The sequence below is a fragment of the Myxocyprinus asiaticus genome, chromosome 29 (genome assembly GCF_019703515.2).
Source record: "Myxocyprinus asiaticus isolate MX2 ecotype Aquarium Trade chromosome 29, UBuf_Myxa_2, whole genome shotgun sequence".
NCBI lineage: Eukaryota > Metazoa > Chordata > Actinopteri > Cypriniformes > Catostomidae > Myxocyprinus > Myxocyprinus asiaticus.
The window spans coordinates 4,438,733-4,458,525 of record NC_059372.1 but is presented as its reverse complement, the minus strand read 5'-3'; the positions used below and the strand labels follow the sequence as shown (position 1 = coordinate 4,458,525).

General features: G+C 37.2%; 3 protein-coding genes and 1 long non-coding RNA gene across 7 annotated transcripts in view; 3 read left to right on the top strand and 1 right to left on the bottom strand.

Moving 5' to 3' along the window:
- Nucleotides 1-19,072, top strand: part of LOC127420295 (zinc finger protein 501-like) — a 379,903-nt gene extending 360,831 nt beyond the window's left edge. Inside the window, exons 1-3 of one of the 4 annotated variants that reach the window (XM_051662469.1) lie at nucleotides 12,834-12,909; nucleotides 14,214-14,605; nucleotides 15,537-19,072. In XM_051662469.1, coding sequence (XP_051518429.1) covers nucleotides 15,542-19,072 — 3,531 coding nt within the window. In that variant the 5' untranslated portion in view covers nucleotides 12,834-12,909; nucleotides 14,214-14,605; nucleotides 15,537-15,541. Of the gene's footprint in view, nucleotides 1-12,767; nucleotides 12,910-13,438; nucleotides 14,606-15,536 lie in introns of those variants that run through there. The other 3 variants (XM_051662467.1, XM_051662468.1, XM_051662466.1) reach the window with 3 other exon arrangements.
- LOC127420297 (zinc finger protein 208-like) overlaps nucleotides 1-19,793 on the top strand; it is a 264,845-nt gene that overhangs the window by 59,520 nt on the left and 185,532 nt on the right. The gene's annotated exons all lie outside the window — the stretch shown is intronic.
- LOC127420300 (zinc finger protein 431-like) overlaps nucleotides 6,415-19,793 on the top strand; it is a 380,032-nt gene continuing 366,653 nt past the window's right edge. The window contains exons 1-2 of the mRNA XM_051662486.1: nucleotides 6,415-6,694; nucleotides 6,781-6,939. Coding sequence (XP_051518446.1) covers nucleotides 6,784-6,939 — 156 coding nt within the window. The 5' untranslated portion in view covers nucleotides 6,415-6,694; nucleotides 6,781-6,783. The remainder of the gene's footprint in view (nucleotides 6,695-6,780; nucleotides 6,940-19,793) is intronic.
- LOC127420339 (uncharacterized) overlaps nucleotides 16,143-19,793 on the bottom strand; it is a 140,836-nt gene continuing 137,185 nt past the window's right edge. The window contains exons 3-9 of the long non-coding RNA XR_007893789.1: nucleotides 18,054-18,137; nucleotides 17,718-17,885; nucleotides 17,550-17,633; nucleotides 17,298-17,465; nucleotides 16,925-17,129; nucleotides 16,626-16,672; nucleotides 16,143-16,205 (exon numbers count right to left, since the gene is read on the bottom strand). This is a non-coding gene — a long non-coding RNA (uncharacterized LOC127420339). The remainder of the gene's footprint in view (nucleotides 16,206-16,625; nucleotides 16,673-16,924; nucleotides 17,130-17,297; nucleotides 17,466-17,549; nucleotides 17,634-17,717; nucleotides 17,886-18,053; nucleotides 18,138-19,793) is intronic.

Here is a 19,793-nt window from a genome sequence, read left to right as displayed (position 1 = left end):
CTGCTGCTCGTGTTCTTACACACACCTCACCATGTCTACACATTACCCCTGTGCTCTCGCAGTTGCACTGGCTTCACATCCATGCTCGTATTGATTATAAAACTCTCATTTTAACATATAAAGCAGTTCATGGTATTGCACCAGAGTATCTTTGCAGTCTTGTTGTGCCCTACACTCCCTCCCGTTCTCTTCATTCTGCCAATTCATTTACACTTCAGCAGCCCTCCTGAAAACTTAAATCTATGGGGGAAAGAGCTTTCTCTTTCAGAGGCCCTAAGCTATGGAATGCTCTTCCTTTTACTAATAGAAACACCCCAACCTTGGATTGTTTTAAGAAGTTACTTAAGACTCATTTAAGGTAGTCTTTTAATATTTATTCATATTAGTTTTATGTGTGGTTTCTGCTGTATGTTAGTAATTTTGTGTTTAGTCTTTTTAAATTTGTTGGTATTGTGGTTGCTGTTGTATGTTATGTGTTTATTCAATATTGTAGCGCTTTGAGTGTAAGAAAAGCGCATTATAAATAAAAGGTATTATTATTACATATCACACATGGAGAATATATTCATCAGTAATTAGATCAACAACTGAACCAGAAAAGCTAACTTGGTGAGCTATATTTTTATTTATTGTGGCTATTTTCCTAAGCTAACATCAGCTACATAGGTAATATTCATTTAGCCTAAGAAAATAACCACAATGAATGTTCAACGTAAACAAGTTACACCGCATAAAAGTATTCAGAAAAAACACTTTAAAGCCTCCAAAACATATGTTTGAAAATGTCTACTGATATTTTACCTCAGTTTCTTAAACTTGTTTCTATTGAGATAATACGTGCACCGCTGAAGGAAATGATGCTGCAATATCCAGTGACTGGATGGGTAAAAGTACAGAATGTTAGGGAATACAAAGATGGCGGCGCAGTAGCTTCACTGTTGTGACATCATGAGCAATCCAGTTATATATATATATATTAGATCAGTGCTCCTGACCCATATCTTCATGATTTTATACACTGCACTGCTACCACAGGATTGGCTGATTAGATAATCACACGAATAAGTAGGTGTGCAGGTGTTGCCAATAAAGTGCGGTGAGTGTAGTTTTCTATTCTGAACAATGGCGAATGCTTTAAAGGAATATTCCAGGATCAATACAAGTTATAGCACAATCGAAAGCATTTGTGACAATGTTGATTACAATAAAACTATTTTGTCTCATCCCTCCTTTTCTTAAAAAAAGGCATTTGCATTCAAAATGAATGGGCACAATTTTCAGGAAAATGTGAAGCTTATAATTTTAGGAAAGTACTTTATTTGTTTTGTATTATTTGAGATGCGAAGTTGTTTAAAACATTGTTTTTATGGTCGTTTTAGGGTTTATGGCATTACGTCGGTGTAAAATTGGACTGAACTGTACACAAAAAAGGTTAGTAAGCAATTTTATCACACATATTGTTTATGTCTTGTGGCTGTACTTTTGAAACAGTGAGTATTTTAACGTTTACGGATTGGACCCACCACTTCCATTTCAAGTGAATTTTTTGTGGGCTTTTTTTAAAGAAAAGGAGGGATGAGTCAAAATGAATGTAACAATATGCCACAAATGCGATCGATTGAGCTTAACTTGTATTGAACCCGGAATTGTATTCTTTTGTATCCTTTACAGGGAGCAGGCTTCCCTTTAAATTTAAAAAAAAAAAAAAAAGTGTGTCAATGACGAGATCTAATATACAGTGCATTGAAAAAGTACTCAGCTCCCAGTGCAGTTTTCAAAATGTTTGGTGTCAGATTCCAAGTTTAGAAAATATTAAAGTTTGACATTTTTCCCCAGCTAGTACAGTATGCCAAAATTAAAAAAATTTCCAAAACCTAATTTAATTGAAAAAAAAAAGTATGTAAAACTAAATTGTATTTTATTTTTAAGTATTCATACCCTTCATAATTACAAGGTTAATTACTGGTTGTGACTGAAAATGATGTCCATGGCTCAACAATCTCAAAACAATTGCACAAAAAGGGGCTGTACGTCAGAGTGGCTAGGAAGAAGCCTTGGCAGGCAAAAAAGCCCATGCTTTCCCATAAAGACTTTGCAGTACGTCACTTGGATACTTCAAATATGTGCTGAAGGCCTTGTGATCTGATGAGACTAAAGTGAAACTTTTTGGCTTAAACACTTAACGGTATTGTGTGGTGCAAAGCCAACACTACACATGAACAATACCCCATCCCCACAGTGAAACGCTGGTAGCAGCATCATGTTATGGGGGTGCTTTTCAACAGCAGGGACTGGCAGTCTTGTGAAGACTGATGGGATGATGAATGCTGCAAAATACACAGAGTTTGGATAAGAACCTTCTTTCCTCTGCCAGAAAGTGATAAATTGGGAAGTTTGTGTTTCAGCAGGACAATGACCCAAAGCACAAAGCCAGAGCAACACTGGAGTGGCTTAAAATGAAGAAAATGTATGTCCTTGAGTGGCCCAGTCAGAGTCCTGACCTCAACCCTATTGGACCAAAAACCTCTAAAAATAAGCCGCTAAAATATAATTTGACTCTCGATGGATGTACTGTTACATCGTCTTCAACAGCGAAGATCTTAAAATTATATTTGATACCAATCTGTCCTTTGAAAATCAAATTACCAGTGTTTGTAGAACAGCATTCTTCCACCTAAGAAATATTGCTAAATTACGACACATGCTCTCTGTTGCTGATGCCGAAAAACTAATTAATGCGTTCATGACCTCTAGATTATTGTAACGATTTACTAGGAGGATGTTGTAAGGTCTGCCCACTGGTCCAAGGACGGCAGCCAATGGCGCGGTAGAAGGGTATCTTTACTGTTTTTCCTTTTACGCAACACTACAAGATTAAATTAAATAAATTTCCTTATATGTATTACTTCTTTATTTCATCTGACTCCAATAATGAAAAAAGGTTTAAATGATGTTTGTTAATCATTCAATTTAGATGAATGTTTGATTATTCTATTTAACACTTTACTTTACATTCATCCGGATTCCTACAACACTTTGAGTCTCGGACTGGCCGGGTATACGATCTCATAAATTCGTCAGTCTTGGTCATTAGACAGAGGCGAGTGACTAATATCCTAGACGGCCATACTCCACTTTGCTCATTCTAGAATATATTATCTAGTCCCCATAGATCTGAACACACTTAATTAAGGTAAGACTATATCTAACCAGAGGTCATGACCATTACCATAGAACTAAGCTGACCAATTTAACTTCTTCTAATGGTAACTTTGTATAATCATGCCATGGTTTCCCACGTACACTTAGTTAAAATAATATTACAATAATCAGAGGTTGAGGCTCACCCCTATTTAGATTGCTCTGACAACACCTTGTTGCTCTAAACGGAAAAACCCATTATTAGCCTCTACAGTCTAAGTATTCATGACTAATGCCAGTGTGTTAGTCGGAGCTCTAATACATCAGTCGGTGTGCCCCTCTGCTCCACCGAAGCTGTATTTTAGTCCGTTACTAACCTGAGCATAGATTTGTGGTGTTATGGACTTAACGCAATCTACTAGAGTTAATAACACAAGGTCAATTAGAATAATTTTAAACATTACAATTTATTAACCAGGTAACAAAACAATAATTCAAAATCCAATTCAAAGAATAAAATCATTAGCCAATCACATACAATATCAACAATTCAGAGATCAAGGAATTTAAAAATATTTACCTGGCAACGAAAACTACACACAGTGATCGTGCGGGAGATCTGTCTACAGATTCCTTGAACCTTTTGCCATCTCTCCTTAAATACCCAGATAATTCAATAGGCTTACCAAATGGTGGTGTCTGCAATTATAATTAGGTTTTGGTCCCCTATTCAGGGGGTCACAAATGGGCAATCAGAATTTGTGATTGAATGGATTCCCGATACCTGTAGAAGAGAGCACTTATTTACATACAGGAGGTAGTTTGAATGAAGGGTCTGGGGGAGGGCACACCTTAAGTGGCACACAATATTTCTCATCTTCTAGAACTTCTTGGAGGTTTGTACTATGGCTGGGAGAATGAGACCATTTGACCAGACGCACTGAGACATTTGAAATGATACTAAATATGTATAGTGACTTATTGCACACACTTGACATTGCACAGATCTTGAGTGAGTTTTAGGTGAGGGAGAGAAGAGGGGGAACAGAGAGTGATGGGAGAGTGCAAGGGTGAGGTGTAAACTGCTTGGTGTGGTGCGTTTCGAATGGTGTTGCTACTTATGCAAGAGAGTGTTCAAATGTTAATTCTCAGGAAAGTCATTTGTTCTCCCAGGGAGTAGTCATCCCTTAGTCCAGACGTTCTAACTCCAGCCTTACAATGTCCAGCAAGATCAATAAATAAATTTCAATTGGTTCAAAATGCAGCAGCTAGAGTGCTGACAAGAACCAAAAAATATGATCATATTAGCCCAATTTTAACATCGTTACATTGGCTACCTGTTATATTTCATATTAATTTTAAAATTCTGTTAACTACGTACAAAGCATTGAATGGTCTAGCTCCGCAGTACTTAAGTGACTTTCTACCACGCTATATTGCATCATGTTCATTACGATCACAAAATTCTGGCCTGTTAATAGTTCCTAGAATATCAAAATCCACAAAAGGAGGTAGATCCTTTTCCTATTTGGCTCCTAAACTATGGAAAAGTCTCCCTAACACTGTTTGAGATGCAGACACACTCACTCAGTTTAAGTCTAGACTAAGACTCATCTATTTAGCCAGGCATACACCTAATTTATCCTTCAACTCGCAATTATGCTGCTTTAGTTAGGTCTGCCGAAACCAGAAACAGTGATCATGATCTATAACTGTGCAATAAATTGAATGGCATCTATGCTAATATTATTTTATTTGTTTCTCTGTCTCAACCTCGGGATTCCTATCCTGAGGTCACCAGAACTGGCTGGATCCAGCTCCATTCCTGCTTCATGTTGGACTCCACTGCTACGTATCTCTGAGTGATGATGACTAATAGCAGCCGGTGCCAGCCAAACATCACTTTGATCTATTACGATGGACTTCAGAGGATGAACTGATGCCAGCTCTAACCATAAGACATGGGATACATCATATGCCATTGCCTGAACCTTGGACTTAGGATAGACCTCACTGAAATGACCGGGCGGTTGAACTGCGATGCACCTCACTGATCTCTGCCTGCATCACCTCGGTCTAATGATGGACAACACTCTTATAATGGAATACATAGACTATCAATTAATTGCCAACAAAACCCTTCATCAGCCAACTAACAAAGGACAATGCATCTATGTGATCTTCTGCAGTTAATCCAGGATGAACTTCAAAGACATTAGTCATTAATCTTACAGTTCATACAAAATCTTTGTTTTAAACACTGACCCTTAACACTTACTTAAGTTTAATCATTTTAAACCATGACTTGCACTGTACATAATTAATATTGGCATTATATTCATGATTATACCCGAGCCATGAGCTGCTCTCACTCCTACCATCAGGCAGGCAATATCGCAGCAACAGGAACCGCACCAGCCGACTTCATGACAGCTTCTTCCCCCAAGCAATCAGACTTTTGAACTCTTGATCTCTCACAATCAACATACATCAGCACTGCACTTTATTAATCTTATTATCTCACACTGGACTGTCATAAATTATATTCTCTCTTAACAACACACTGGCAACTTACTATCAACCGACAGCCTGAACATCAATACAGTACAATACAACCTACTGTACATTTTATATATACTATATATACTATTTTTATTGTATAATGTGTATTCTATATTGTGTGTATTGTATACTGTACACTGTAAGTTATTATTTGTATATTGTGTTGTAATTATGTGTATATTAGATATGTAAATTGTGATGTGTAAATCTGACAAGTAATGTCAAAGATTTATGCATATTTTAGGCTTAACATTTCCTGAATGAATGAGCAAAATTACGAATTTTTATAAACTTAATACATCCTTTATAACCTTTTAAAACCCAATAAAGTAATAAGAAAAGCGCTATATATACTGTGATAGTAAACTTAGTCTAGTAATAGATGGTAAAAAATGATTTATGGAAGTGCAAATATACAGTATTACTACAATATTACATGTCTCAGGTCAGCAGGAGTAATCATTTACACCTTTTTAAGGCAGGTAGACATTTTTGGCAATTTCCTTTTGCATGTTACACTATTTATACAAGAAAGCTTGAGGAATGGTATAAATGTGGGAGTAATCTAAAAAAAAAATGGATGAGGCAAATGGGATGGCATGTGTAAAATAAAAGTTATTTGGGGTAAAGAGAAAGAAAAGTTCATTTATTTCATTAATATGATCTCATTTTATGATATTTCATATGTGTATTGTTTAATATACTTACCTGCTTCTGAAGTCCAGGATTGGTTGAATGGTGTGATGGGGGCGGGGCAAAGTGTGTGCAAATCCGAGGGAGACCAGAGGCGAGACGGCTGCGGTGAAACAGAGTTTCGGTGTGTTTAACAGGGTAAAAGTCATGCCGTTCTTGTAAGTTGTCCAGAAGAGAACTGTTTAAGAATTGGTGAAGTGTCAATGAAGCGTGAGGTGATAGAAAGTTCCAGTCAGAGCTTCGAGGTCTTTGTATTCTCGGCTGTTTTTAAACGAGACGGATCCGAGGGAAAACATTGGTGAGAGAGACGGTTAAGTTCACTGTTGTGGTAAACGTCAATGTATTGAATTTTTAGACGTTATATTAACGATATTTACATCGCAGGAGATGCAGGGACAACCCAGATATCACCCAGAGCTACCGGAGACGCTTTGTGGTTCCTCTGGCACCTCTGCTGATCCGATGTCCATCGCCAATCAGACTGATTATTCACTCGCCTCGGGAGCGATGCATGGAGGAGCGACCCGAACTTTGTGCAGAGAGGTAGACATGTTGTTTGATGTGCTTATTGAGTGAAGCGGCAGTTGTTCACGCCCACAAGCAGCGATTCAGGCCTGCCACGTTTTATTTTCTTTTAAAGGTGCAGTATGTAAGATTCAGAAACCCTTGTTATTAATGACACCTGTGGCCGTTAAGTGAACTGCAGCCAGCTACCTGTTGCTCGTGCTCGCGCACACGCTCCATAGGACCGCGAGCGAGTATCGACCAAAACAATGATGTAACGTAAAAAGAGACTGAGTTTTTCTCTCTTTGGCGTTTTAATGATCGTAATAGAAGATTATTATCGTCGTTTGTGGCGGTTTTGTGACTCTTTAAAATATTCAGTTTCAGGAGAAACAAACAAAAAACTTCGGAGCCCCTTCAGGGGGAATTTGTTTTCTGAAATAGTTTTACTTTCCCTTGCAATAAATTTACCATGATTTTACTACAGTAACCATATTTTAATCAAATCAAATCAAATCAAATCAAATCACTTTATTGTCACACAGCCATATACACAAGTGCAATGGTGTGTGAAATTCTTGGGTGCAGTTCCGATCAACATAGCAGTCGTGACAGTGATGAGACATATACCAATTTACAATAACATCAAATTAACACAACACAATTTAAACATCTGTTATACATAATTAAACTCGACTTAAAACATCAAATTAACACAGCACAATTTAAACATCTGTTATACATAATTAAACTCGACTTAAAACATCAAATTAACACAGCACAATTTAAACATCTGTTATACATAATTACACAACTTAAAACATCAAATTAACACAACACAATTTAAACATCTGTTATACACAATTACACTCAACAATATACAATAATAACATACATTGCACAGTATACAATATGCTGTTTTTGTTTTTTGTTTTTTTTTTTGTTTTGTTTTTTACTATATAGATACTATATAGATACACATTATTCAATAAAAATTAAAATATATATGAAAAAAGTATATATATAGAATGTACAGTATTGTACTGTATTGACATTCAGGCTGTCGGTTGATAGTCAGTTGTTAAGAGAGACATAATATAATGACAGTAATATAATTTATGACAGTCCGGTGTGAGATAAAAGAGTAATAAAGTGCAGGGATGATGTATTTTGATCGTGGGAGATCAAGAGTTCAGAAGTCTGATTGCTTGGGGGAAGAAGCTATCATGGAGTCGGCTGGTGCGTGTCCTGATGCTGCGATACCGCCTACCTGATGGTAGCAGTGAGAACAGCCCATGGCTCGGGTGGCTGGAGTCTCTGATGATCCTCCGAGCTTTTTTCACACACCGCCTTGTATATATTTCCTGGAGGGAGGGAAGCTCACCTCCGATGATGTGTTTGGCAGTTCGCACCACCCTTTGCAGTGCTTGTAATCATGATATTCGTAGTGAAACTATAATACTACAGGAAAACGAATACTGTGCTTTAAAAAACATAATTTTGTGATTATTATGGTTTTACTACAATAACTATAGTTTAACTATGATTACTGTGGTAGTTTAACCATTGTATTTGTAATTAAATCAAAGTAATCACAAGATTAACCATGGATAATCTATATTAAAACATGGTTTTGGTCCCAAAAGAAACTAAAACAAACATGGCCCACCTCAGTCATGTTTACTACAATATTACTATAGTAAAACCATGTTTCAGACCAAAAAACAAAAACATAACACTGTCATGGTAACTACTATAGTAAAGCCGTGATTTTTCTATTGTATGTTTTTATTTTACTATAGATTTATCATGGTTAATCTTGTGGTTACTATGGTTTTACTTCAAATACCATGATTAAACTACTACAGTAACCACAGTTAAACTATGGTATTTGTGGTCAAACCATAATAACACAAAATTAACCACAGTTTTCATTTATTATTAGTCTATGGTGTCACTTTGAATATCATGGTTAAAATATGGATACTGTAGTAAAATCATGGTACATTTATTGCGAGGGAACACAAAACTTGATCAATGTCAGACTAGAGAGAGGGTGAAAAATGTTTTAATGCAATAAACGTTATCGGTGGACCTGACGGAAGATAATAAAACTATATAAAGAGCATTTCATGAACGCTTTAACATAATTTAATGTATTTTAAAATTGTGCCATTTTAAAACAGATTTCCAATGTACTAAAATATAGAGTTTGTCAATAATCTAGTTTCCATTCACTTTTCACGCTGTTTTGTTATTGACAAAGTGAAAATGCGTAAAAAAATATTTGCGAAATTTGCTGTCTTTTGCCTGTTCCCATTCAAATGGCCTTTTAGCGATAAAAATGGTGTGCGTGATGACGTCATGCTTAAAAAACACTTTGTCACATAAGTTTTGGTTTATCGCAAAATAAATCTGCCCTTAAGCCGTTTCCATACAGAAATGTGTGTATATCGCTAATTGTGTACCTTTCGCCTCCCAGATGTCCCTAATTTTCCCCCCGAAGTTTTGGTAAAATGAGGAGAGTATTGAGACAATTCATTGAAATTAGCCAGCTTACTGTCATTTTAATTTCACAAATAAATGCAATCAGAAGACGAGGAATTGCAATCAAAAGTGAACAGTTGCCTCCTGATGGGACTGTAATATTGGTCCTGATGTTGCGCCTTTCGCAGGTTGCCACTGGTTCCGACCCGAAAGCGAATTGTCATGGCCCTGTTCAAGCTGGCAACCTGCACCAAGTAGTGGGGGAAACTTTCAGTCTTAGTATAAGGATCATCTATCGATGTGTATATGCGGTGTGCACAGCTATAAAAGAAAAACTGATGCGGTGTAATATCAGGGTTTACATATATGATACATTCCTGATATTCAATAGGCTATTTTAAACAATCATCTAATCTAAAGCATTGCCATCACAACTGCATTATTTCTCACATATTTGTCCAGCAACTTTTAACAACCAACTAAACTTGATTGTCATCTAAAATTAATTTTTGCATCATAATACAATTTACATTTTCTTAAGAAGCTCAGCAAATGCGATCCATGTTAAAGAGGGTTAGATTTAAAATATTTAAACGTTTTAAAATGTTCAAAAGCTAGTTTTCTGAAAGTGAAAGTGAGTCTTGAAAAAAGTGTAGAACATTCTGAGAATGTCATTCAGCCGACTTTATTCATCTACAGAACTGGGTAAGGCTAATTTACGTTTGTGTAAAGAAAAGGCAATTATATAGACCTAACAATATTATTTTTTCATTTGGTAAATTATTTGTTTAATTTAATGCTTTATTCATTTGGTAATTTATTTAATACAGGGAATTTTGCCGGCATTTTTTCAAAAGTGAGCTAAACAACAATTTTATAGAATTGGGCTGTTAGTGTTTCAGTAAAGCACACTGAAGCTTTTCTCCTAGTATTGTGTATTTATTTTTCATTTAAAACATCTTTGTGCACAGAAATGATATGTTTTTTGTATTGTGGGCTAATTCTATGACTGCTGTCTATTAATTTGTATGATGTGGAAAAGCAACTTTAATAAATGAACGGATGGCTACCGCGATTAAATTAATCGCAAAGAGTGGCCATTCATTTGTTCTCCTTGCACTTATCGATAACAGGTGCATGATACGAGATATTTGTGTTGGCACTCCTGGAAGTGTCATGACGCAGATGTGTTTGCATTATCGGATCCATGCAGGTATGCCATTAAGACCAATCCATAACGGTGCGAGTAATGCTTCACGTACAATAAATTGGCTTTCAAGGATTTATACCTTGTCGTCACGATTAACACAGGCTAATGATTGGGGTAAACTCTGTCATGTGACACTATATTTTTGCGTTAATGCCTATTTTTACTTGACAAAAAGCGTTTTCAAACCAGTTTATAGCAACATTTGAAGTTTTCGACATTGAGTTTATGCGGTAGAGTTAAATGGAAAAATATCATGTCGACACTTGTGAAATTTTTGTGATAATTTGCATTTCCATCAGCTGTATCGGTAAACTTTTTGATGCGCTACACTCTTTTTCGCAAAAAAAAACCCTTGGATGGAAACGTAGTTAATGGCATCAACCAAACAACCATTTTTGATATATAATGAAAAAAGCTTATTTTAGCGATTGTTATAATGCCTTTAATAAATTCAAATATAAAACTGAACTTGAAACAATCTGTATTTACATTAGTGCTACACAAGAGTACTAGAAAACAGTGTAGAAAAAACAGCTCCCAAAGTCACTGAAATGTAACAATAAAACCCAAAATGAGTTTTCCCATATGCATCCACACTCCAGTCCAGTAGGAGACAGAAAAGCCCCATTAAACACAAGAAGATGAAAGAACTAATTTCGGTACGTGTTCAATGTGTTTAACTTGATTTGTTGGATTTGTATTTGTTTTGATGTGTATTTTTCTGTGCATATTAATTTTTTATGATCATAAAAGAATCGTATTATCATTGTATGTGGTGGTTTTGTGACGGACGCTTTAAAATATTCAGTTTCAGGAGAAACAAGCAGAAATGTGAGAATATCATGTTTAATTTCTGATAAATGAGCTCGTTAAATTCATCAGCTGATTGTAAATTAGTTAAATGAAGGCGAGTATATGTTAAAGCCTGTTATAATATCTGGTAATATTTCTGCTGTCAGGAAAATGAAACCAAAGTCCAAGCACACATTTATATTTATAGGCTACCATATCAGAAACAAAGTTATTTAACAGAGCTGTTTATAATCCTATAATAATCTTTTTAAGTTTGATGAATGTCAGTCCATTATAATTATGTTTTTGTGTTCAGATGTTCATCATGAGAGAGCAGGTGGATGTGATCTGCAGTAAATCTGATCTGTCCATGCTGGATATTGATGATTTCATCACAGAAATCTCTCAGCTGAAGAAAGAGGTGACGTCACTGAAGACAAAACTGATGGAGAGAGAGGACAGGTTACAGGTTAAACATTCATTTCATCCTTAAACTTGAGATTGTAAGCTTTCAAATGATGTGATATGATGAACGGTACAGATGTGATTGTGTTGTGTTTGTCAGGAGCTGGAAAAGGTTTCCTGTCAATCTTCAGTGTGTGTGACTGATGGGACCTCCACAGAATGTCAGGATTCAGTGTGGAGCGGCAGAGATCAGTCCACACCACAGCGACTGCTGGACAAACTCTCTGAACAGAGATCCAGAGACACACAGGACTCACAGCTCACTTTACTCTGTTCTACTGATGGTAATCAGGGTGATCAAACCTCCACAGACTCTCTGACTTCTGTCTGTAATGCTGGAGAACAGCAGATGCTGCAGATACCAGTGAAGATTGAAGTGAAACAGGAGGAGATAAAAGAAGAGGAACAACAGAGTAATAAATATGATAAATATGATGATGATCAAACCTCCACAGAGTCTCTGGCTTCTGTCTGTAATGCTGGAGAACAGCAGATGCTGCAGACACCAGTGAAGATGTGTTCAGTGAAGCTGATGGACTGCAGGAACCTGATGAAGATGAGAGGAGAAACCACAGCAGAGGAACAACAGAGTAATGAAGATGATCAAACCTCCATAAAGTCTCTGGCTTCTGTCTGTAACGCTGGAGAACAGCAGATGCTGCAGATACCAGTGAAGATTGAAGTGAAGCAGGAGGAGATAAATGTAGAGGAACAACATAGTAATAAAGATGATGATCAAACCTCCACAGAGTCTCTGACTTCTGTCTGTAATGCTGGAGAACAGCAGATGCTGCAGACACCAGTGAAGATGTGTTTAGTGATGCTGCTGGACTGCAGGAACCTGATGAAAATGAGAGGAGAAATCAAAGTAGAGGAACAACAGAGTGATGAGGATGAGGATGATCAAACCACCACAGAGTCTCTGACTTCTGTCTGTAACGCTGGAGAACAGCAGATGCTGCAGACACCAGTGAAGATTGAAGTGAAACAGGAGGAGATAAAAGAAGAAACAGCAGAGGAACAACAGGGAGATGAAGATGATTATATTTCATCAGGTATGTTTCTTCCTTTTAATGATTTACATTTTCATGTCAATCGACTGTCATTTTACAAGTCGTTTTATCACTCAAAACAGTTCCCTGCTGTTTTTATTTTTAAGTGCTCAGTTTAAAAAGGTGCATGTACTACAGTGTTTCTGCACTGCTTTTTACCAGCGGTGCTGCACATTTATGGATCTACAGTGTAGCAGCGGGGAAAAAGAAATGCAGGGTTCCCGCGGATCCTTAAAAAGTCTTAAAATGTCTTAAATTCAGTTTTCCAAAATTTTAGGTCATAGAAAGTCTTAAATATCTTAAACGATACAACAAAAGTCTTATTTATCATTTAATCATGTCTTAAATTTTCGTGATATGACCTAATGTGATTATCAAACTTGAATATGATTTAATTAAATAAATGCCTGCGCTGCGGTCCTTCAAAGTGAAAACGTGGCACTGTTGTATTTTCTCCCTGGGGGGGGGTTGTTTTTCAGCTTTTTTGTTCACAATTATTAAGCCATATCGGAAATGTATGACAAGCGATCACTAATGATCAAATGTTGATGATGATGATATAGTGTTGATGAAATTTGACAATGTTTACTTTTAATTGTTTATATTGTAATATGTTGTAGAGCACATTTATTTCCCTTATATGTTTAAATGAGCAGCTGGAAGCAGGGAAGTGCAAACATTTCAGAGTCCCCGGTGTATTTCAGCCTTTAAAGTTAAAAGTTCCACGCTATTAATAAAATATCCCCCGTATGGGGATACGGTATTCATTTTATTTGATCAGGTCTTGACAAACGTCTTAAAAAGTCTTAAATCTGATTTTAAAAACTCTGCAGCAAGCCTGGAAATGAAAAAGTGATGGTGTGCGCTAGCCATCTAACTTAAGAAAAAAAAAGCTGCAAATAATGAATAAAGCACACTTTATTATTCTATTTCGTTGTCCTGTGTTGGTTAGATTTCTAGCCCAGTGGTTCAACTGGTTTTGCTTCGAGACCCAGATTTTACAATGGACATCAAGTGGCGACCCACCATAGTAAAGAACATAACCTGTATTTAATGGGTCATGAAACACTAAACTACATTTACTGAGATGTTAACAGATATGTACACTGATAAGCCAAAACATTATGACCACTCACAGTTGAAGCAAATAATGTTAATCATCTCCTAACAAGGCCACATAACAAGGTCTGGGTAGATTAGATGGTAAGTGAACAATCAGTTCTTGTGGTCAACGTGTTGAATGCAGGAGAAATAGGCAGGAGTAAAGACCTGAGAGTCTTTGACAAGGGCCAAATTTTTATGGCCAGATGACTGGGTCAGAGCATCTCGGATATGGCTTGTGGGGTGCTCCCGGTCAGCAGTGGTGAGTATCTACCGCCAGTGGTCCGAAGAGGGACAAACCACAAACCGGCGACAGGGTGTTGGGCGGCCAAGGCTCATCGATGTGTGAGGGCAACGAAGGATATCCCATCTGGTCTGAACCGACAGAAGGCCTAATGTGGCAGAAGTCATGGTACAGGAGGAATGTGTCACAACACACAGTGCGTCGCACCCTGCTGCATATGGGGCTGCGTAGCTGCAGACCGGTCAGAGTGCCCATGATGACCCCAGTCCACTGTCGATAGCACCTACAATGGGCATGCAAGCGTTGGAACTGGACCTGTTTTCTCTTACATCACATGGGTGGCCTTGTCCACAGGTGAGACCAATGGATGGCTCCTTATTTCTGTGGTTAAACTGATATATAGATATTCTTAAAAAAAATACAAAAATAAATAAATGTTAGTATTTCATATAAAAAAAAAAAATTAAAAAAAAACCTAAACTAAAAGTCGAAGCACATTTAAAAACATTTAACTATAACTTCTACAGTTGTTATAAAAGTGATGTCGTATACAGTAAATACACTCTAATAGATTTAATATTAAGCTATTCTAGTTACCAGTTAGTGTTACTGCAGTTTAGTAAGGATTATTATGTGAATTTTAAAAAGCTTTGTAATTGATGTTTGTCTCCTCTTTACCTCATCAGTGCTGTTTAAAGTGTCAGGGCTGTCTAGCTCCAGGGGTGTATTTTAAATTGATTTGTTTGTTGTATTTAAAGCTTTTTTAAAGTGTTTAAAAGTACCCAATTTATATTTTGCTTTAAAAAAAGGTGACTTTAGCTAAAAGGTGTGTAGTTTGCATTCCTCATGCAAAACCATGCTTCATTGGGCCCTCGCAGATTTGCATATGTGATATGAGCAGCATATTTAAAGTATATAAAGTGCTGAACGTGAGATGAATAAGTAAAATTTGCTTCGGCAGTCGTCCAACTTTCACAGAATTTTCAATGCAGGAAAAACCCTGAAAATGTCACTTGCCAAAGTAGCTAGTAAGAGTGAAGAAATACCCGCTACTGCTGATTTCTAGGGTGGGCAGGTGTTAATTTCAAACCCTGATGACTATAATCATTAAATGCAGTTATTAGGCAGAATAAACGGTATAAATAAATACCACTTGCACAGCAAATATCACAAATTAATACTGGACATTTGTTGTGTTCTGACATTGTATTAAGGTTCAATTTGATTTCTTTTTACATTTCTCCCTCATTAATTGATTTTTGTCCATTTACTGTGTTTATTGTAGAGCTGATGGAAGTGAAAGAGGAATGTCAAGAACTGAATCAAGAGGAAGACATACTTCAGTGTCAGAAACATCATGATTTCACAACTGGAGAAAAATCTCGGAGTTGCTCAAAGAATAAGAAGAATTTATCACCAGAGAAGCATAAAAGAAGAGCAGCCAATAATACTTTCACCTGCTCACAGTGTGGAAAGATTTTCTCAAATAAAAGCCGGCTTAATAAACACATGAAAATTCATATTGGAGAGAAACCTTACACGTGCCATCAGTGTGGGAAAAGTTTCGCATATACAGTTTGTCTCAAAGGTCATCTCCGCTGTCACTCTGGAGAGAGACCATTTGAATGTGACAAGTGTGGTAAAACATTTGTTTTGAATTTAAGCCTAAGAAAACATCTGAAAACTCACACAGATGAGAAGCCTTACAAGTGTTATTTTTGTGGAAACCGTTTTCCTCACCTGTCCTATTTGAAAATGCACCAGAAAATACATACCGGTGTGGGGGCTCATATGTGCTTTGAATGTGGGAAGACCTTTATTACAGCCGGCAGTGTGAAACAGCACCAAAGAATTCATACTGGAGAGAAACCTTACAAACGCTCACACTGTGGAAAAAGTTTCACTTTGTCACAAGACCTGAAAAAACACGAGAGAATCCATACTGGAGAAAAATCTTACAAGTGCTCACACTGTGAAAAGAGTTTTACTCGCTCACATAACCTGAAAACACACGAGAGAATCCATACTGGAGAAAAACCTTACAAGTGCTCGCACTGTGGAAAGAGTTTCACTCTGTTACAACACCTGAAAACACATGAGAGAATCCATACTGGAGAAAAACCATACAAGTGCTCAGACTGTGGAAAGAGTTTCACAGAGTCTCAAAGCCTGAAAACACATGAGAGAATCCATACTGGAGAAAAACCTTACAAGTGCTCACACTGTGGAAAGAGTTTCACTCAGAAACAACATCTGAAAAGACACGAGAGAATCCATACTGGAGAAAAACCTTTCAAGTGCTCACACTGTGGAAAGAGTTTCAGTTGGCCACAAAACCTAAAAGAACATGAGAGAATCCATACTGGAGAAAAACCTTACAAGTGCTCACACTGTGGAAAAAGTTTCACTCTGTCACAAGACCTGAAAAAACACGAGAGAATCCATACTGGAGAAAAACCTTACAAGTGCTCACACTGTGAAAAGAGTTTCACTCAGTCACAACAACTGAAAAAACATGAGAGAATTCATACTGGAGAAAAACCTTACAAGTGCTCACACTGTGAAAAGAGTTTCACTCTGTCACAACAACTGAAAACACATGAGAGAATCCATACTGGAGAAAAACCTTACAAGTGCTCACACTGTGAAAAGAGTTTCACTCTGTCACAAGACCTGAAAAAACACGAGAGGATCCATACTGGAGAAAAACCTTACAAGTGCTCACACTGTGAAAAGAGTTTCACTCAGTCACAAGAGCTGAAAAAACATGAGAGAATCCATACTGGAGAAAAACCTTACAAGTGCTCACACTGTGAAAAGAGTTTCACTCTGTCACAAGAGCTGAAAAAACATGAGAGAATCCATACTGGAGAAAAACCTTACAAGTGCTCACACTGTGAAAAGAGTTTCACTCTGTCACAAGAGCTGAAAAAACATGAGAGAATCCATACTGGAGAAAAACCTTACAAGTGCTCACACTGTGAAAAGAGTTTCACTCAGTCACAAGAGCTGAAAAAACATGAGAGAATCCATACTGGAGAAAAACCTTACAAGTGCTCACACTGTGAAAAGAGTTTCACTCTGTCACAACAACTGAAAACACATGAGAGAATCCATACTGGAGAAAAACCTTACAAGTGCTCACACTGTGAAAAGAGTTTCACTCTGTCACAAGACCTGAAAAAACACGAGAGGATCCATACTGGAGAAAAACCTTACAAGTGCTCACACTGTGAAAAGAGTTTCACTCAGTTACAAGAGCTGAAAAAACATGAGAGAATCCATACTGGAGAAAAACCTTACAAGTGCTCACACTGTGAAAAGAGTTTCACTCAGTCACAAGAGCTGAAAAAACATGAGAGAATCCATACTGGAGAAAAACCTTACAAGTGCGCACACTGTGAAAAGAGTTTCACTCTGTCACAACAACTGAAAACACACGAGAGAATCCATACTGGAGAAAAACCTTACAAGTGCTCACACTGTGAAAAGAGTTTCACTCAGTCACAACAACTGAAAAGACACGAGATAATACATACTGGAGAAAAACCTTACAAGTGCTCACACTGCGGAAAAAGTTTCACTCTGTCACAAGACCTGAAAAAACACGAGAGAATCCATACTGGAGAAAAACCTTACAAGTGCTCACACTGTGGAAAAAGTTTCACTCTGTCACAAGACCTGAAAAAACACGAGAGGATCCATACTGGAGAAAAACCTTACAAGTGCTCACACTGTGAAAAGAGTTTCACTCAGTCACAAGAGCTGAAAAAACATGAGAGAATCCATACTGGAGAAAAACCTTACAAGTGCTCACACTGTGAAAAGAGTTTCACTCTGTCACAACAACTGAAAACACACGAGAGAATCCATACTGGAGAAAAACCTTACAAGTGCTCACACTGTGAAAAGAGTTTCACTCAGTCACAACAACTGAAAAGACATGAGAGAATCCATACTGGAGAAAGACCTTACAAGTGCTCACACTGTGGAAAGAGTTTCACTTGGTCAGTACGCCTAAAAGAACATGAGAGAATCCATACTGGAGAAAAACCTTACAAGTGCTCACACTGTGAAAAAAGTTTCATACTGTCACAAGACCTGAAAACACACGAGAGAATCCATACTGGAGAAAAATCTTACAAGTGCTCACACTGTGAAAAGAGTTTCAGTTGGCCACAAAACCTGAAAACACATAAGAGAATCCATACTGGAGAAAAACCATACAAGTGCTCACACTGTGGAAAGAGTTTCACTCTGTTACAACACCTGAAAACACACGAGAGAATCCATACTGGAGAAAAACCATACAAGTGCTCACACTGTGGAAAGAGTTTCACAGAGTCTCAAAGCCTGAAAACACACGAGAGAATCCATACTGGAGAAAAACCTTACAAGTGCTCACACTGTGAAAAGAGTTTCACTCAGAAACAACAACTGAAAAGACACGAGAGAATCCATACTGGAGAAAAACCTTACAAGTGCTCACACTGTGAAAAGAGTTTCAGTTGGCCACAAAACCTGAAAACACACGAGAGAATCCATACTGGAGAAAAATCTTACAAGTGCTCACACTGTGGAAAGAGTTTCACTTGGTCACAAAGCTTGAAAACACATGAGAGAATCCATACTGGAGAAAAACCTTACAAGTGCTCACACTGTGAAAAGAGTTTCACTCAGAAACAACAACTGAAAACACACAAGAGAATCCATAATGCAGAAAAACCTTACAAGTGCTCACACTGTGAAAAGAGTTTCACTCAGAAACAACAACTGAAAACACACAAGAGAATCCATACTGGGTTACAGGGCTGCAAGTAATCTACATAGACATGTAAAACAGAATTGCCCAAGTAAACACACAGAGCAAAAATCATCTTCAGGTCCAACAAGATTAAGTAAATAGTTGGAAAGATAAACCCAAAGATGGAATTTTTCCAAATTGAGTATTATACTCTAAGAAAATTAGTTATGTTTTGTTTGTAAATAAATCAGTCTTTTTAAACCAATCTTTTAAGTGAACTAATCGTTCTTGTTCACATCCATACACTGACTTAGACTTCATGTTCATTGACTTCACTCCCTTTCAAAGCCAATAAGCTCTAGTTTGATGCGCGAGAATGGTTTGGTGATTTTTTTTCATGCCTGTAAAGACTGACTATAGTGCAAGCAAATAGGATTTGAGCAAGGAGCAATTATTGGTTTCACCAGCTGAATGAATACACCACTGAATCAGTTGTGTCGGTTGTTTGAGTCATTGAAATACAGTATGTATACTTTGTATTGAACCAAGAGGTCAGTGTATGATGTTTTGATCTTCTATGGTCACGCTTCCTCTCGTCATGCAGATTCGCAGTTCAGAGTTCACCAAACTTAAACATTTGATACGCAACGTAGTATGAAATTTCTTCGATGAGGTTGCCATTATTGATTGAGTACATATAAAATCAGTGTTCAAAACAATATCTTTGTCTTACACCGATTCACTATGGTAGACCTACAAAAAGAATAAGTATTTTTAGCTGTCGGGTTGGATTTGGTA